Below are 15988 nucleotides of genomic sequence, written 5' to 3' on the forward strand. Positions count from 1 at the left end.
CTTCCTAGAAAGGCCAAAACCTAGGAAGAAACCTAGAGAGGAACCAGGCTATGAGGGGTGGCCAGTCCTCTTACTGCTGTGCCAGAAGATTCATTAAGAGATTAAGATTCATATGTAAACATAGAGATTTTCATAGAAGATTTTTTCAAAAAAAGAATAACAGTTACATGTAGTGGAGTTACTTTTAGTCAAAACTCGTTTTTTTCAACCACTCCCCAACATTTCTTGTTAACAAACTATAGTTTTGGCAAGGTCGGTTAGGACATCTACTTTGTGCATGACACAAAGTGGTTTTTTCCAACAATCCAACAATTTTTCCAACAATCCAGGTTGCGCCCCCCCTTGGGTCTGTGCCGTCCGGCGAGATCTTTGTGGGCTATACTCGGCCTTGTCTACAGGATGGTAAGTTGGTGGTTTGAAGATTTATTCATCTATTGTGTGTGGGGGCTGTGCTTTGCATGCAAAGTGGGTGTAGTTATATCCTGCCTGTTTTGGCCCTGTCCTGGGAGTATCGTCGGACGGGGCCACAGTGTCTCCCGACGCCTCCTGTCTCAGCCTCCAGTATTTATGCTGCAGTAGTTTAATGTGTGTCCGGGGGTTAGGGTCAGTCTGTTACTATCTTGGAGTATTTTCTACTGTCCTTATCTGATGTCCTGTGTAAATGTAGAGTATGTCTCTCTCCTTAATTCTCTCTTATCTCTTCTCCTTTTCTTTCTCGTCTTTCTCTTTTTCTCTCAGAGGACCCATGCTCAGGACTACCTGGCCTGATGCTCCTTGCTGTCCCCAGTCCACCTGGCCATGCTGCTGCTCCAGTTTCAACTGTTCTGCCTGCGGCTATGAACCCTGACCTGTTCACCGGACGTGCTACTGTCCCAGACCTGCTGTTTTCAACGCTCTAGAGACAGCAGGAGGCGGTAAGAGATACTCTGAATGATCGGCTATGAAAGCCAACTGACATTTACTCCTGAGGTGCTGACCTGTTGCACCCTCGACAACGACTGTGATTATTATTATTTGACCCTGCCGCTGGTCACTATGAAACATTTGAAAAATCTTGGCCATGTTCTGTTTTATAATCTCCCCCCGCACAAGCCAGAAGAGGACTTGGCCACCTCATAAGCCTGGTTCCTCTCTAGGTTTCTTCCTAGGTTCTGGCCTTTCTATGGAGTTTTTCCTAGTAGCCACCGTGCTTCTACACACTGCATTGCTTGCTGTTTGGGGTTTTAGGCTGGGTTTCTGTACAGCACTTTGTTGAACATCAGCTGATGTACAGAGAAGGCCGATTTATATATACATTTGATTTGAGTTGGAATTGTTTATAGACCGATTATTTCACTTATAATTCACTGTTCACACGTCCAGTGTCAGGAAGGTAACATACAACTAAGTTGACTGTGCCTTTAAACAGCTTGTGGAAAATTGCAGGGATAAAAAAAGAATTATGTCATGGGCTTTTTTAGACGCTTTCTGATAGGGGTAAATTGACATCATTTGAGTCAATTGGAGGTGTACCTGTGGATGTATCTTCAAGGCCTACCTTTTCCAAACTCAGTGCCTCTTTGCTTGACACTCAATGGGAAATCAAAAGAAATCAGCCAAACTCAGGAAAAATAAATTGTAGACCCTCCACTATAGTCCTGGTTCTCCATTCGGGAGCAACAATATTTTTTTCCAAAACGGCCTGAAAGGTACCACGTTCATCTGTACAAACAATTAGTACCAAGTATAAACACAATGATAAGCCACGCAAGAGCGCCCGTCGGCAACCCACTCGAGGAAGGAGACGCGTTCTGTCTCTACGAGATGGAAGTACCGTATACTTTGGGCTGCGGAAAAGTGCAATATCAAGTCCCAGAAACAACAGCAAAAGTGACATGTGAAGATGCTGGAGGAAAACAGGTTACAAAAGTAATCTAATATATCCACAGTAAAACGAGTCCTAATATGACATATACCTGAAAGGCGCTCAGCAAGGGAAAGAGAAGCCAACTGCTCCCAAAACCGCCATAAAAGAAGCCAGACCACGGTTTGCAACTGACATCGGGACCAAAATCAATACTTTTTGAAGAATTCCTCTGGTCTGATGAAACAAAAGTAGAACTGTTTGGCCATTTAAATGACATCTGTTATGTTTTGGAGGAAAAAAAGGGGGCTTGCAAAGCTGAAAGAACACCAAATCCCAACCGTGAAGCAACGGGGGTGGCCAGCAATCATGTTAATGGGGGTGCTTTGCTGCAGGAGGGACCTGGTGCCACTTCACCCCAAAATAAGATGCTATTGAGGCAGGAAAAATTATGTGGATATATTTGAAGCCAACATCTCAAGACATCAGTCAAGGAAGTTAAAGCTTGCGTCGTCAAATGGGTCTTCCCAAATGGACAATGACCCAGTATACTTCCAAAAAGTAAATTTAAAGGCAATGCTACCAAATACTAATTGAGTGTATGTAAACTTCTGACCCATTGGGAATGTGATGAAAGAAAAGCTGAAATAAATCATTCTCTCTACTATTATTCTGACATTTCACATTCTTAAAATAAAGTGGTGATCCTAACTGACCTAAGACAGGGAATGTTTACTCGGATTAAATGTCAGGAATTGTGAAAAACTGAGTTTAAATGTATTTGGCTAAGGTGTATGTAAACTCCCAACTTCAACTGTACATACACACATACACATATAGACGTACACACACACACAGATCATATTTCATCAGATCCCCATAGAGATCATTGCTGACCTGATATATGAGCGACTCGGTCTTGGTCTTCTTGTTGATGTCGGCTCCTAGCTGGATGAGACACTCAGCCATGAGCACATCCCCGTCCTTACAGGCCTTCTCCAGCATACTGTACTTCAGCTCTGCATCGCCACACATCTTGGACAGGGCCAGGCATGCAGCCTTACGCAGCTGGGAGAGCTAGAGGAAGAGAGAGAGAGAGAGACAAAGATGAGAGAGAGAGGTGGGGGATAATGGGGGGAGAAGGGGAAGTTATGAGATGGGTAAGGAAGGAAGAAGACAAAGGATTACAGAGTATGAGAACAGACACACAGAAACACACACGCTTACCGGGTAGCTGCACCGGTCAGGTGGTCCTTCTTTGAGCTGGAGGAAGATCTCTCTGTCAAAGCCTTCCCTCTGCAGCTCCCCTGCTGCCCCTGAGCAGGCGTCCAGCATTCGGAGGGCCACCTGGAACCCCTATTTAGTAAAAAAAATGTGTGTCATTAATTGAAATAACTGGAAATCTTCTAGACTAATATGGCTTTGAGGACCATAGAGGATTACTCACCTTTAACAGCATCTCTGTGTCCTCTCTGTACTGCAGGAGACTGGTAACGAGAACAGACGCCAGGACGGGAACTATCATTCTGGACAGCTTCTTCTTAGACACAAGGCAGTAGAGGAGGTTTAGACCCCAGTAGTGTATTTCTATTGAAGAGGCAGGAAGGGAGTCAGTGTATTTCTATTGAAGAGGCAGGAAGGGAGTCAGTGTAGTTCTATTGAAGAGGCAGGAAGGGAGTCAGGTATTTCTATTGAAGAGGCAGGAAGGGAGTCAGTGTAGTTCTATTGAAGAGGCAGAAGGGAGTCCAGTGTAGTTCTATTGAAGGGCGCAGGAAGGGAGTCAGTGTATTTCTATTGAAGAGGCAGGGAGGGAGTCAGCGTAGTTCTATTTGAAGAGGCAGGAAGGGAGTCAGTGTAGTTCTATTGAAGAGGCAGGAAGGGAGTCAGTGTATTTCTATTGAAGAGGCAGGAAGGGAGTCAGTGTAGTTCTATTGAAGGGGCAGGAAGGGAGTCAGTGTAGTTCTATTGAAGGGGCAGGAAGGGAGTCAGTGTATTTCTATTGAAGAGGCAGTGAGGGAGTCAGCGTAGTTCTATTGAAGAGGCAGGAAGGGAGTCAGTGTAGTTCTATTGAAAGGCAGAGGGGGGAGTCCGTGTATTTCAATTGAAGAGGCAGGAAGGGAGTCCGTGTATTTCTATTGAAGAGGCAGGAAGGGAGTCCGTGTATTTCTATTGAAGAGGCAGGAAGGGAGTCAGTGTAGTTCTATTGAAGAGGGCAGGAAGGGAGTCAGTGTAGTTCTTTGAAGAGGCAGGAAGGGAGTCAGTGTATTTCTATTGAAGAGGCAGGAAGGGAGTCAGTGTAGTCTATTGAAGAGGCAGGAACGGGAGTCAGTGTAGTTCTATTGAAGAGGCAGGAAGGGAGTCAGTGTATTTCTATTGAAAGAGGCAGGAAGGGAGTCAGTTGTAGTTCTATTGAAGAGGCAGGGAGGGAGTCAGTGTATTTCTATTGAAGAGGCAGGGGAGGGAGTCAGTGTAGTTCTATTGAAGAGGCAGGAAGGGAGTCAGTGTAGTTCTATTGAAGAGGCAGGGAGGGAGTCAGGGACAGAGCATTTATGTCTCTGCTTTACTAGTCTTTATTCACGTTACTTGACAGGGACAATGCACATTGATCCCCATTTCTGTAAACGTGCCAGATTTAGCAAGCAGTGTAACTACTCTCTCACCTCGTTCCCGAGGGAACATCTGTAGTGTGTGCAGCACAGTGTCTATCGCCCCCTGTTGACAGAGCAGGTCTACAGCACCAGAGCAGTCAGCCAGGGCAGACAGAACACGCAGGCCACACTCCTGGATGGCTGCACTGCTAATAAACTACCTCAGAAACAACAAAAAGGTACATATTTTAAGGTAAGTCTATTATTAACAAGGATAACTGTGAATTCTAGGGACATGGGATTGTATTCCTAAATTGTCTCAGATTAGGAGTGCTGATCTAGTAACAGTTTTAGGATGTGCCTTTTAGATCACAATTGATAAGATTACAGGGACAGGGTGGACCTGATCCTTGATCAATACTCCTACTGAGATGCTTTGTGAACACGGGTCCTGATTTGAGCAGGGAATGAATTGCATGGGGTGATATGATTACCCTGTTGAGTGTCTCTAGGTAGACTGTGTGGGCCCCCTCCACCACACTCTGGTTCTTCTGCACCCTCAAAGACACATCCACTGTGTCTGGATCAGCCACAGACACACCGTGATCAGACACCCGCAAACTTCTATCTGCTCAAACACACAAAAGATGACCGAAAATACATTCAGATTTCATTAGCTAAATACAGCGGACTAAGACAAAAGTACTCTCTAGCAGTCTTGCTTTGAGCACTATGGCTGGAGCTTGATACACGTATGTACACGTATGCACACTCGAAAATGCTTCAACACTTGTGAACACGTACACATACCTAAATACTTTTAAAAACACATGTAAATACTTGAACACTTGTACACCATAAGTGTTGACTGTCTATGTGCGTCTCCTACCAGGACAGAGGAAGGCCAGGCTGGCCCTCAGAGCTTCCAGCTGGACCTCAGGTATGAAGTTATGGACCTTCATGGTCCTAAGGATCTGGCCCATGGCCATGTTCAGTTCATCCAGACTGGCCGTCCTACAGAGAGAGGCAAGGGACATCAGTGGTACCCTAGACCAGTGGTTCCCAAACTGTGTGGACCACTGGTCCTCCCCCCAAATAAAAACAATACTAATTTTTAAGGAACTCAGTCAAGCTTACTCTTGAAAGTTGTAATAGTAGAATGCACAGGGTGCAATTTCGAAATTGGGCAGTGCATCATCAGTTCCTCTTTTTATGTTCCTCATTACATACCTTCGAACTAGAGCAGTGATTGTCAACCCGGAGTACTGATACCCCAAACTAACAAGTTTGGAACATACTGTTAACCTGTATTTATACTGAATATTCTCATTGCGATCAAATCTGTTTTGTAAGACAGACCTGTTCCACAAGAGAAACCTGCTCTGCAAGTAGGAACCTCTTCAGAAGTTGACTGATGTAGTTAGACTAAGCCCTCAACTGGAATGCGTTAATGTCAGTTGAAATCGTGTCAGTTGATGTCAGTTGAAATCGTGTCAGTTGATGTCAGTTGAAATCATGTCAGTTGATGTCAGTTGAAATCATGTCAGTTGATGTCAGTTGAAATCATGTCAGTTGATGTCAGTTGAAATGATCCTACTTCCTTGAAGAGCAGTGGAGCAGTTTACATCCACCTGCGGAGACCTCTGGAGAGGACAGATGTCTCTTCATCATCTCCACCACGTTCACATGGAGGCCGTTGGACAACAACAGAGATCGCATTTTACCTGCAAACACACGACACAACACACACACACACACACACAACACACACACACACACACACACACACACACACACACACACCCACATCACACACACACACACACACACACACACACACACGCTGTTAAATCTTCTGCAGTAATAAGCAGAGGCTGAAGCCTGACCTGACTGGATGTCACCTCAGACAGTTGATGGGTAGTAACAGGAGCTAGGAGTCTGACTCACTATTGTGGGTGATGAGCGTTCCCATGGCGCTGGCAGCAGCCTGGAACACCCCAGGGGAGGAGGAGTGGAGCAGCATGGCAGCCATGATCTGTCTGTGGACTGGTGTCCTGGGGAGCACACCATCACTGTCAATCACAATACCAGCAAGATTGTAAACGCTTAAGCTAAAGCAAATGGTCAATGACAATACCATGAGGAAAGCTCATGCTAACGGACTACCTTCCGTCTTGCTCTTCTGTGGAATGGTGCCATGACTCGCTGCCATGCAATAGCAGGCTGTGTATGGCCCAGCATGCAGCTTCCTAGGGGGGAGATGGTTAGAAACAGAAAGAGAGAGATGAGGACAGACAGAAAGAGAGAGATGAGGACAGACAGAAAGAGAGAGATGAGGACAGACAGAAAGAGAGAGATGAGGACAGACAGAAAGAGAGAGATGAGGACAGACAGAAAGAGGGAAGAGTAGGACAGTGACTAAAATGTCAATATAAGACTAGCTAATAGATGATGTGTGATATAAAGTGCTGAGGACTTACCTGCACTGTGGAATCGGCAGCATGGACCTCCAGAGCTCTGCAGCAAGCCTCCATCCAGCACAACCCCACATCATCCACCGCCTCCTCCTTCCCTCTGTTCTCCTCCGCCTCTCCCTCCTCCATCCCTTCATTCACCACAGCTTTGCTCTGCACTATGGTTTGAGCTGAGTGGATGAGAAACAGGAAACAACAGTGGTGAGCCAGGTGTGAAGAAATGTGTGTGTGTTTCAAGTTTCATTAGCCGTATCTACGTGTGGTATACACCGTCCAACGAAATGCTTACAACAATAAGAGGTAATAAAATATAAGAATATGGCCTCCCGAGTGGAGCAGCGGTCTAAGACACTGCAGTGCTTGAGCCGTCACTACAGATCTGGGTTCGATCCCGGGCTGAGGCCCAGCGTTTTCTGGGTTAGGGGAGGGTTTGGCTGGCCGGGATGTCCTTGTCCCATCGCGCTCTAGCGACTCCTGTGGTGGGCAGGGCGCAATGCACGCTGACATGGTTGCCAGTGGGAAGGTGTTTCCTCCGACACATTGGTGCGGCTAGCTTCCCGGGTTAAACGAGCAGTGTGTCAAGAAGCAGTGCGGCTTGGCGGGGTCGTGTTTCAGAGGACGCATGGTTCTCGACCTTCGCCTCTCCCGAGTCCGTACGGGAGTTGCAGCGATGGGACAAGACTGTAACTACCAATTGGATACCACGAAATTGGGGAGAAAAAGTAAAATAAAAAATAAGAAGAATATGAACATAAAGTAAATGGCTCAGTAGAATATATTAAATATTTTAAGTTTAATACAATGCACAATTTATAGTCCAATATTTACTTGTGCTTTGAGGAATGGGGGGGGGATGTGGGCTAGTATATAAACTGAGCAGTATAATAAGAGTCTGGTAGCAACAGTTGTGATGTGTGTGTAGCATGAATGTATATATATGTGTGTGTGTGTGTGTGTGTCTGTGTGTGTGTGTGTTAAGTTATGGAGAATCAGAGCAGGTGGTCAGGCTAGTTTAAGTGTTCAGCCGTCTGATGGCTTGTAGATAGAAACTGTCTCTGAGCCTGTTGGTACCAGACCTCATGCTCCGATACCGTCTGAACGATGGTAAGGGAGAGAACAGCTTGTGACTGGGCTGTGTGGGGTCCTTGATGATGCTGTGTGCCTTCCTCAGGCATCGTTCTGAGGAGATGTCCTAAATGGGTGGGAGCACGGTCCAAGTGATGTACTGGGCCGTCTTCACCACCCCCTGGAGGGCCTTGTGGTCGTGGATGGAGCAATTCCCATACCAGGCCGTGGTACAACCGGCAGGATGCTCTCGATGGTGCAGCGGTAGTATTTGGAGAGGATCTGGGACGGCATGCTGAATTTCTTCAGGTGCCTTAGGAAATAGATGTTGCTACCTCTTGACAACTTAGAGCTTGTGTCTCTTTTTACTACTGTCCCGTTAATGTGGATCGGGGCATATTCCCTCCTATGCTTCCTGAAGTCAACAATTAACTCCTTTGTTTTGCTGACATTGAGGGACAGTTTGTTGTCATGACACCACAATGCCAGTTCACTTACCTCCTCCCTTTAGGCTGACTTGTTGTCCCTGTAGGCCTAAAACCGTGGTGTAGTCAACAAACTGTGTGTGTGTGTGTGTACTCACTGAGGGCAGCCAGACAGGAGAGCGCAGCAGCTTGTAGAGTGGCGTTCTCAGGGTAAGTCAAACAGGCTCTTACAGTGACCCTATGCACCCCATTCAGCACCAGAATACTACAATATCTTTCTGAAAGAGAAAAATTGAACTATTGGTGAGGGGTGTGTTTGTGGTGTCCGGGGTGTTTCCCCAGGCTCATCGCTCAACTTTACAGCAAGTTGCAGGGCTGTCGTGTGGCTGAAAAACAAATAAAGTATTTTGGCTTTAAATCATCCTGCTCATGACCTCTGACCCTTTGACCCTGGAACTGACCTGATGTAAACTTCCTGAACAGACAGCAGCCGACCTCCTGCAGTGCCTCAACCTCTGGGAATGACTCCATGGCTCCAGCCACCACACTGTAACACCTCTCTCCCCCCGACATCAGGATCTCCACGTTACTGGCTGCGATTGATTGAATGATAGATAGATTAATACTTCATTGATCCCCAAAGGGAAACTCAATGTCAGCAGCAAATGAAACAGACAAGTAGGATTGCCAAATTCTGGTAACTTTCTCAAAAGTCCCAGATTTTCCAGAAATCCAGGTTGGAGCCTGGAGGATTCCCGGATTGCTTACTTATTACCTCCTGATTCCATCTTCCAACAAGGATGTCTGGCAAACCTTTGAATTTTGAGAAAGTTGCCAGAATTGTGCAACCATACAGAAAAGAAAACACAAAAAGAATACAATCTGGAAAAGAAGTGGCATGATACACGAGGTACACAGACGTCAGAGAACAACAACAACATGGTGACTCCCCATACCACACAGAAAACAGGCTTGACATTGGATCAACTCAAATGAAGATAATCATTGTGAGGAGTGAGACAAGCCCATAACTATATATTTACTGAGAAAATATACCAATCTTTGAGAAAAGGCTCAAATCTAATTAATTGTTTTCAGTGGGCCTAGCAGCCAGAATATAAATTACAAATAATTAATTTGGCCCCTGAAGATACTGTCCTAGAAAGGAAATGTGAGAAAAACAAGATAGGAAAGAGAAAAAGCAGCAGAGAGGGGTGGGGGGGGGGGAAACAGACAGGTTGTTATTTTATTCATTGGGGACTTACCAGGACCTGCTAGGGGAAGGAGTACCTTCATGGCCTGCAGAAACAGTCTTCACTGTCGTGAAAACGGTGCAGAGCACCTAGAACCACACTGTGGTCCTGGTTCTCCAGAAACTCTACCAGGTCATCATCAGACACTGCCAACACAGAGATGCACAAACATCAGTCAGAGTATGAAAGAATATGCTGAAAAATCCCACGACACATAAAAAAATCCGAAAGTACTTCTTTGCAGATTTTGATAGCAAGGCAAAATCCCCAATTTGCAGTGCAGCCTAGGTATCTCCACTGGTGACTAGGTATCTCCACTGTGACTAGGTATCTCCACTGGTGACTAGGTATCTCCACTGGTGACTAGGTATCTCCACTGGTGACTAGGTATCTCCACTGGTGACTAGGTATCTCCACTGGTGACAAGGTATCTACACTGGTGACTAGGTATCTACACTGGTGACTAGGTATCTACACTGGTGACTAGGTATCTACACTGGTGACGACTAGGTATCTACACTGAGTGAACAATACATTAAGAACACCTGCTCTTTCCATGACATAGACTGACCAGGTGAATCCAGGTGAAAACTATGATCCCTTATTGATGTCACTTGTTAAATCCACTTTAATTAGTGTAGATGAAGAGGAGAAGACAGGTTAAACAAGGATTGTTAAGCCTCAAGACAATTGAGACATGGATTGTGTGTGTGTGTACTTCAGAGGGTTAATGGGCAAGACAAAATATTGAAGTGCCTTTGAACGGGGTATGGTAGTAGGTACCAGGCACACCGGTTTGTTTCAAGAACTACAACGCTTCTGGGTTTTCACAACAGTTTCCTGTGTCTATCAAGAATGGTCCACCACCCAAAGGACATGCAGCCAACTTGACACAAATGCGGGAAGCATTGGAGTCAACATGGGCCAGCATCCCTGTGGAACGCTTTTGACACCTTGTAGAGTCCATGCCCTGACAAATTGAGGCTGTTCTGAGGGCAAAAGAGGGGGTGCAACTCAATTTTGGGAAGGTGTTCCTAATGTTTTGTAGACTCAGTGTATATCTCACCTCTGTCTAGTAGCAGCTGGAGACCACGGCAGCCCTGAATCTGAACCTCCTCACTGGAGGGGAAAGTCTTCATCCCCTCAACGATCAAACTAAACACATCCTCTTCCTCATCCCGAATCAACAACACGATCACATCTAGACACAGAGAGAAAAACATCTGGTGACACTTTAATTGAATCTGACCCCACAGTGCTAATGTTTTATCACTTGTTATAAGCATGTATGAGCCTTATTAATGTGTTGTCAAAAGGCTTCTATAATGTTGTGTATCAAAATATAGATTTATTGACACAGGATCATAGCCTTTTCGATGCATTGCTTCGATGGTTAAGGACACGTTGACCTTTTGCCCATAGAGGAATTGAAAGCACCTAGGTTTACTTCCTACCTTGTAAATACCTCCCCCTCAAGGACAGTCCTGGAAACCCCTGTGCTGTGTGTGCACATTTCTGTCTCGCTTAACCTTCACTTAATACTGATACTGTACTGTTCCTTTGACTAAAGAGAGGGTTGGAGTGGTGGGGAGGGGGGACCACGTGACCTAATTCAATTTGCTGCATTCTAAGGGCTCCTTGGCAACCATGGGTATGATGTCATATCTATTACATGATCTGTCAATAACTGAAAGGAATTGACTGAGGGCGGAAATCGACAGACAGAGCGACTTTGAGATGAGATACGCCGAGTTAGACAATATGATGAATTGAGTATCTTGATGACAGATAAATAGAGAGGACACTATTGGCCTGAGGGCTGGTAGTGGAGTACAGGTACAAGACATGGACAATTTAAACATTGTCTGATAGTATAATATACCACTTGTTTTTGCAGTTTGTGCCTGTAATGGGCAGGGGGGGGGGGGGGGGGGCTGCCATTCCTAGCACGATCGGAACGTCCCCTCCTTACAGACACAAAGTGCAAAAACAAGTGATACACTGTCATGTTTGTCTGTTTACTGTACTCCACTACAAGCAACAAGTGATATGACTTGGTATGATATGGCGGTCATGTGTATATGCCATGTTTACAGTCCTTGAATTCCTAACAATAATGCCTTAAAGAGATTCTCTGGTAGTTTTGTATAATTTTTAGCCAGCAGTTCTGAAAGAAGCGCTCACTAGCCAAAAGTAGTCTCTGAAAATGTAGTACTGTCACATATTGTATGTGCAGATATTGTATGAAGGTACACTCGTCGCAGTGTCTGTAGTTTTGCTGTAGGGCTATGTTTACACAGATACACTACATGGTCAAAAGTAGGTGGACAACCCCTTCAAATTAGTAGATTTGGCTAATTCAGCCACACCCATTGCTGATAGATGTATAAAATCGAGCACACAGCCATGCAATCTCCATAGTCAAACAATTGAATGCCTCGTACTTTAACTTAGTATACTGCAAAGAGCTACTGTATGTACCTGCCGACGGCTCATTCTGAGGTTAACCTGGCACTGCATGCTGGTATCTTAATGTTATTTTTGTTAGGAATCATTCGTGTGTACTAGACTGATCTAGTGACTTTCTAACAACTACCATAACATATTTCTAGTTGAGTGACTCTGCTCCCAGAAGTCTATGGCACGTTGTTATCTTGAGTCATGGGAGGTGGGTGAAACTGTTGTAGAATGACCTCCAGATAGGAGAAAGATATATTACATATTTATATAATAACATATAAAAAGAGTTGACTAAGACCCAGTGGTCAAATAAATAATTGCTGCATTAAACCTGCAAGAGGTAGTTCTTCTCCTGTCCTTTTCAAAATATGCTTTATTGTACCTGATCTGAGGAGCAGAGCCAGTGCCCTGAGCCCAACCATCATCACTCTGCAGTCTCCACTGTGCTGGGACAACACCTTAAGGATCTGCCTGGAAATCATACACAGGGTAAAACATAGTGGGGTGAGCACATATAAAATCACACATGTGCACACAAACACACAAATAGTATGCACGTGCACACACACAATTTTCTATTCAGTTTTTGCACCAACAGCACTGAACAGTGTCTTAACAATAGGTTTATTTTGCATTTGTGCCCTTTCAATTCCCTGTGTGGCTTTGGACTTCCTTCCTTGTGGTTCCTGTACAGACAGAACGTAACAACAAAACAAGGACAACTCCTCCCACCCACAAATACCCTCAATATCCTGAGTTAGCTGGATGAACACATACTGCAAGGACATACAGTGCATTCGGAAAGTATTCAGACCCCTTGACTTTTTCCACATTTTGTTACGTTACAGCTTTATTCTAAAATTGATTAAATAATTTTTTCCCTCTCATCAATCTACACACAATACCCCATAATGACAATGCACATTTGTTTTTTTTATTTTTTTATTTTTGCAAATGTATTAAAGACAAAAAATGGAAATATCACATTTACATAGGTATTCAGACCCTTTACTATATACCTTGTTGAAGCATCCTTGGCAGCGATTACAGCCTTGAGTCTTCTTGGGTAGGAAGCTACAAACTTGGCACACCTGTATTTGAGGAGCTTCTCCCATTCTTCTCTGCAGATCCACTCAAGCTCTATCAGGTTGGAATGGGTGAGCGTTGCTGTACAGCTATTTTCAGTTCTCTCCGGAGATGTTCAATCAGGTTCAAGTCCGGACTCTAGCTGGGCCACTCAAGGACCTTCAGAGACTTGTCCCGAAGCCACTCCTGCGTTGTCTTGGCTGTGTGCTTAGGGTCATTGTCCTGTTGGAAGGTGAACATTCGCCCCTGTCTGAGGTCCTGAGCGCTCTGGAGCAGGTTTGGAGTCCACCTGTGGTAAGGGATCTCTATGAAGGATCTCTATGAACTTTGCTCCGTTCTTTCCCTTGATTCTGACTAGTCTCCCAGTCCCTGCCGCTGAAAAACATCACCACAGCATAATGCTGCCACCACTATGCTTCACAGTAGGGATGGTGCCAGGTTTCCTCCAGACGTGACGCTTGGCATTCAGGCCAGTTCAATCTTGGTTTCATCAAACCAGAAAATCTTGTTTCTCATGGTCTGAGAGTCTTTAGGTGCCTTTTGGCAAACTTCAAGCGGGCTGTCATGTGCCTTTTACTGAGTAGTGGCTTCCGTCTGGCCACTCTGCCATAAAGGCCTGATTGGTGGAATGCTGCAGAGATGGTTGTCCTTCTGGAAGGTTCTCCCATCTCCACAGAGGAACTCTGGAGCTCTGTCAGAGTGACCATTGGGTTCTTGGTCACCTCCCTAACCAACGCCCTTCTCCCCCGATTGCTCAGTTTGGCCGGGCGGCCAGCACTAGGAAGAGTCTTGGTGGTTCTAAACTTCTTCCATTTAAGAATGATGGAGACATTTTTTGGTACCCTTCCCCAGATCTTTGCCTCAACACAATCCTGTCTCGGAGCTGTACAGACTTCCTTCGACCTCAAGGCTTGGTCTTTGCTCTGACATTCACTGTCAACTGTGGGACCTTATATAGACAGGTGTGTGCCTTTCTAAATTATGTCATTGAATTTACCACAGGTGGACTCCAATCAAGTTGTAGACACATCTCAAGGATGATCAATGGAAACAGGATGCACCTGAGCTCAATTTTGAATCTCATAGCAAAGGGTCTGAATACTTATGTAAATAAGGTATTTCTGTTTTTTATTTTTAATACATTTGCTAAAATTTCTAAAAAAACATTTTTTCTTTGTCATTATGGGGTATTGTGTGTAGATGGATGGGGAAAATGTTTTATTTAATACATTTTAGAATAAGGCTGGAACGTAACAAAATTTGTAAAAAGTCAATGGGTCTGAATACTTTCCGAAAGCACTGTAAGGGGGTCTTCCACTACTTACTGATGCACTCCAAGTACCTCCCAGTCTATCCCTGCTCCCAGGGGCCTGACCAGTGAGTCCAAGGTGGAAGGACATATCTCCATCAGCCGACACAGCAACGACCATCCCACCTGCAGGGAAAATAGATATTTTATAAATAAACTGTATACTGTATAAATAAAATGACTGGTAACACTTTACAAGACAGTGTACATATTCCTGTAAGTCTAGTCAAGTACAGTTTAAGTACAGCGTAACAACAAGTCGTTAGAATATCACACACTAGAGCTTGAATGTAAAGTGTGACCCTGACAGATGAGGTCATGTGACCCAAGCAGGTGTTTAGTCACACTCCTATCCAGGCCTTCTGTTTGATTAGTACTACAGTACAACTGTATTATGTGTGTAAAGACAATAGCGCTCAGCTGGCTGATGATCAGTGAGTTGTGATAATGGGTTACCTGTTGCACCCCTCTGCTGTTGCTGTAAGTCGACAACACCAACATAAGAGGCCCATGGACATCTTTATCCTCAAATAATTCTGCTGCTGACAAGAAAGATTAGAGGAGAGACAGAGGAGAGGGGATTGACAGGGGAGAGGAGAGAGAAAGGAGAGACAGGGGAGGAGAGACAGAGGAGAGGAGAGACGTGAGAGGGGAGACAGAGGAGAGGAGAGACACGGGAGAGGAGAGATAAGAGAGATAGGGGAGAGACAGGGGAGAGATAAGAGAGACAGGGGAGAGATAAGAGAGACGGGGAGAGATAAGAGAGACGGGGGAGAGATAAGAGAGACGGGGGAGAGATAAGAGAGACAGGGGAGAGATAAGAGAGACAGGGGAGAGGAGAGAAAGTGTAGGAGAGACAGAGGACAGGAGGAAAGGGACAGGAGAGACAGAAGAGAGGGACAGGAGAGACAGAGGAGAGGGACAGGAAAGACAGAGAGGAGAAACAGAGGAGAGGGAGAGGGGAGAGCGAGGAGAGAGCAGAAGAGGTAATGACATGTTCTTTCAGTTCAATAATGAGCTCATTTATATTTTTAACTGGGTGCAACTTCAACAATTGCCTGGTTTTGATGAGAATAACAGAAGTCTGAAATTGACACTTTGTACATATAAACATCTGTCCTACAGTAAGTACACTGGATAGAGAGATTAAACACAAATGCACAATCAGTAGGAAATTATAAATTGGTATACATGATGGAAAATAGTATGAAATATTCAAGTAAATAACTATAATGTATGGTTTATTACCACAGTCATCAGTGTGCGCCAGGAAAAGAAGGTCTTGGATGATCTGAACCAGGGTACTCAACTGCTTCCCCTCCTGTAGGTTTTTCAGTCTCACTAATAGTTTTTTCAATCTTTCTTCCAGTTCCTCCTTGTTAACCATGGTATTGGATATGTTGTTCGATAAATGAAGACTTTAAATGCATGTATCTATAGTTACAATCCTCCAAAAGTGACAGTGGACTGCATGAAAAGCAACAA

General features: G+C 44.8%; 1 protein-coding gene across 1 annotated transcript in view; it reads right to left on the reverse strand.

The window, feature by feature from the left end:
- The window catches only part of LOC111962739 (leucine-rich repeat serine/threonine-protein kinase 2-like), a 62758-nt gene extending 46798 nt beyond the window's left edge, over positions 1–15960 (reverse strand). Inside the window, 19 exon segments of the mRNA XM_070443225.1 lie at positions 2741–2920; positions 3071–3199; positions 3291–3430; positions 4504–4648; positions 4926–5059; positions 5321–5445; positions 6029–6155; positions 6379–6485; positions 6598–6680; positions 6912–7075; positions 8554–8673; positions 8857–8988; positions 9661–9708; positions 9711–9794; positions 10715–10849; positions 12491–12579; positions 14520–14629; positions 14960–15042; positions 15752–15960. Of these exon segments, the coding sequence (XP_070299326.1) occupies positions 2741–2920; positions 3071–3199; positions 3291–3430; positions 4504–4648; positions 4926–5059; positions 5321–5445; positions 6029–6155; positions 6379–6485; positions 6598–6680; positions 6912–7075; positions 8554–8673; positions 8857–8988; positions 9661–9708; positions 9711–9794; positions 10715–10849; positions 12491–12579; positions 14520–14629; positions 14960–15042; positions 15752–15890 (2274 nt within the window). The 5' untranslated portion in view covers positions 15891–15960.
- Between the last annotated feature and the right edge of the window lie 28 nt (positions 15961–15988).

This window comes from Salvelinus sp. IW2-2015, linkage group LG4q.1:29, assembly GCF_002910315.2.
Source record: "Salvelinus sp. IW2-2015 linkage group LG4q.1:29, ASM291031v2, whole genome shotgun sequence".
Lineage (NCBI taxonomy): Eukaryota > Metazoa > Chordata > Actinopteri > Salmoniformes > Salmonidae > Salvelinus > Salvelinus sp. IW2-2015.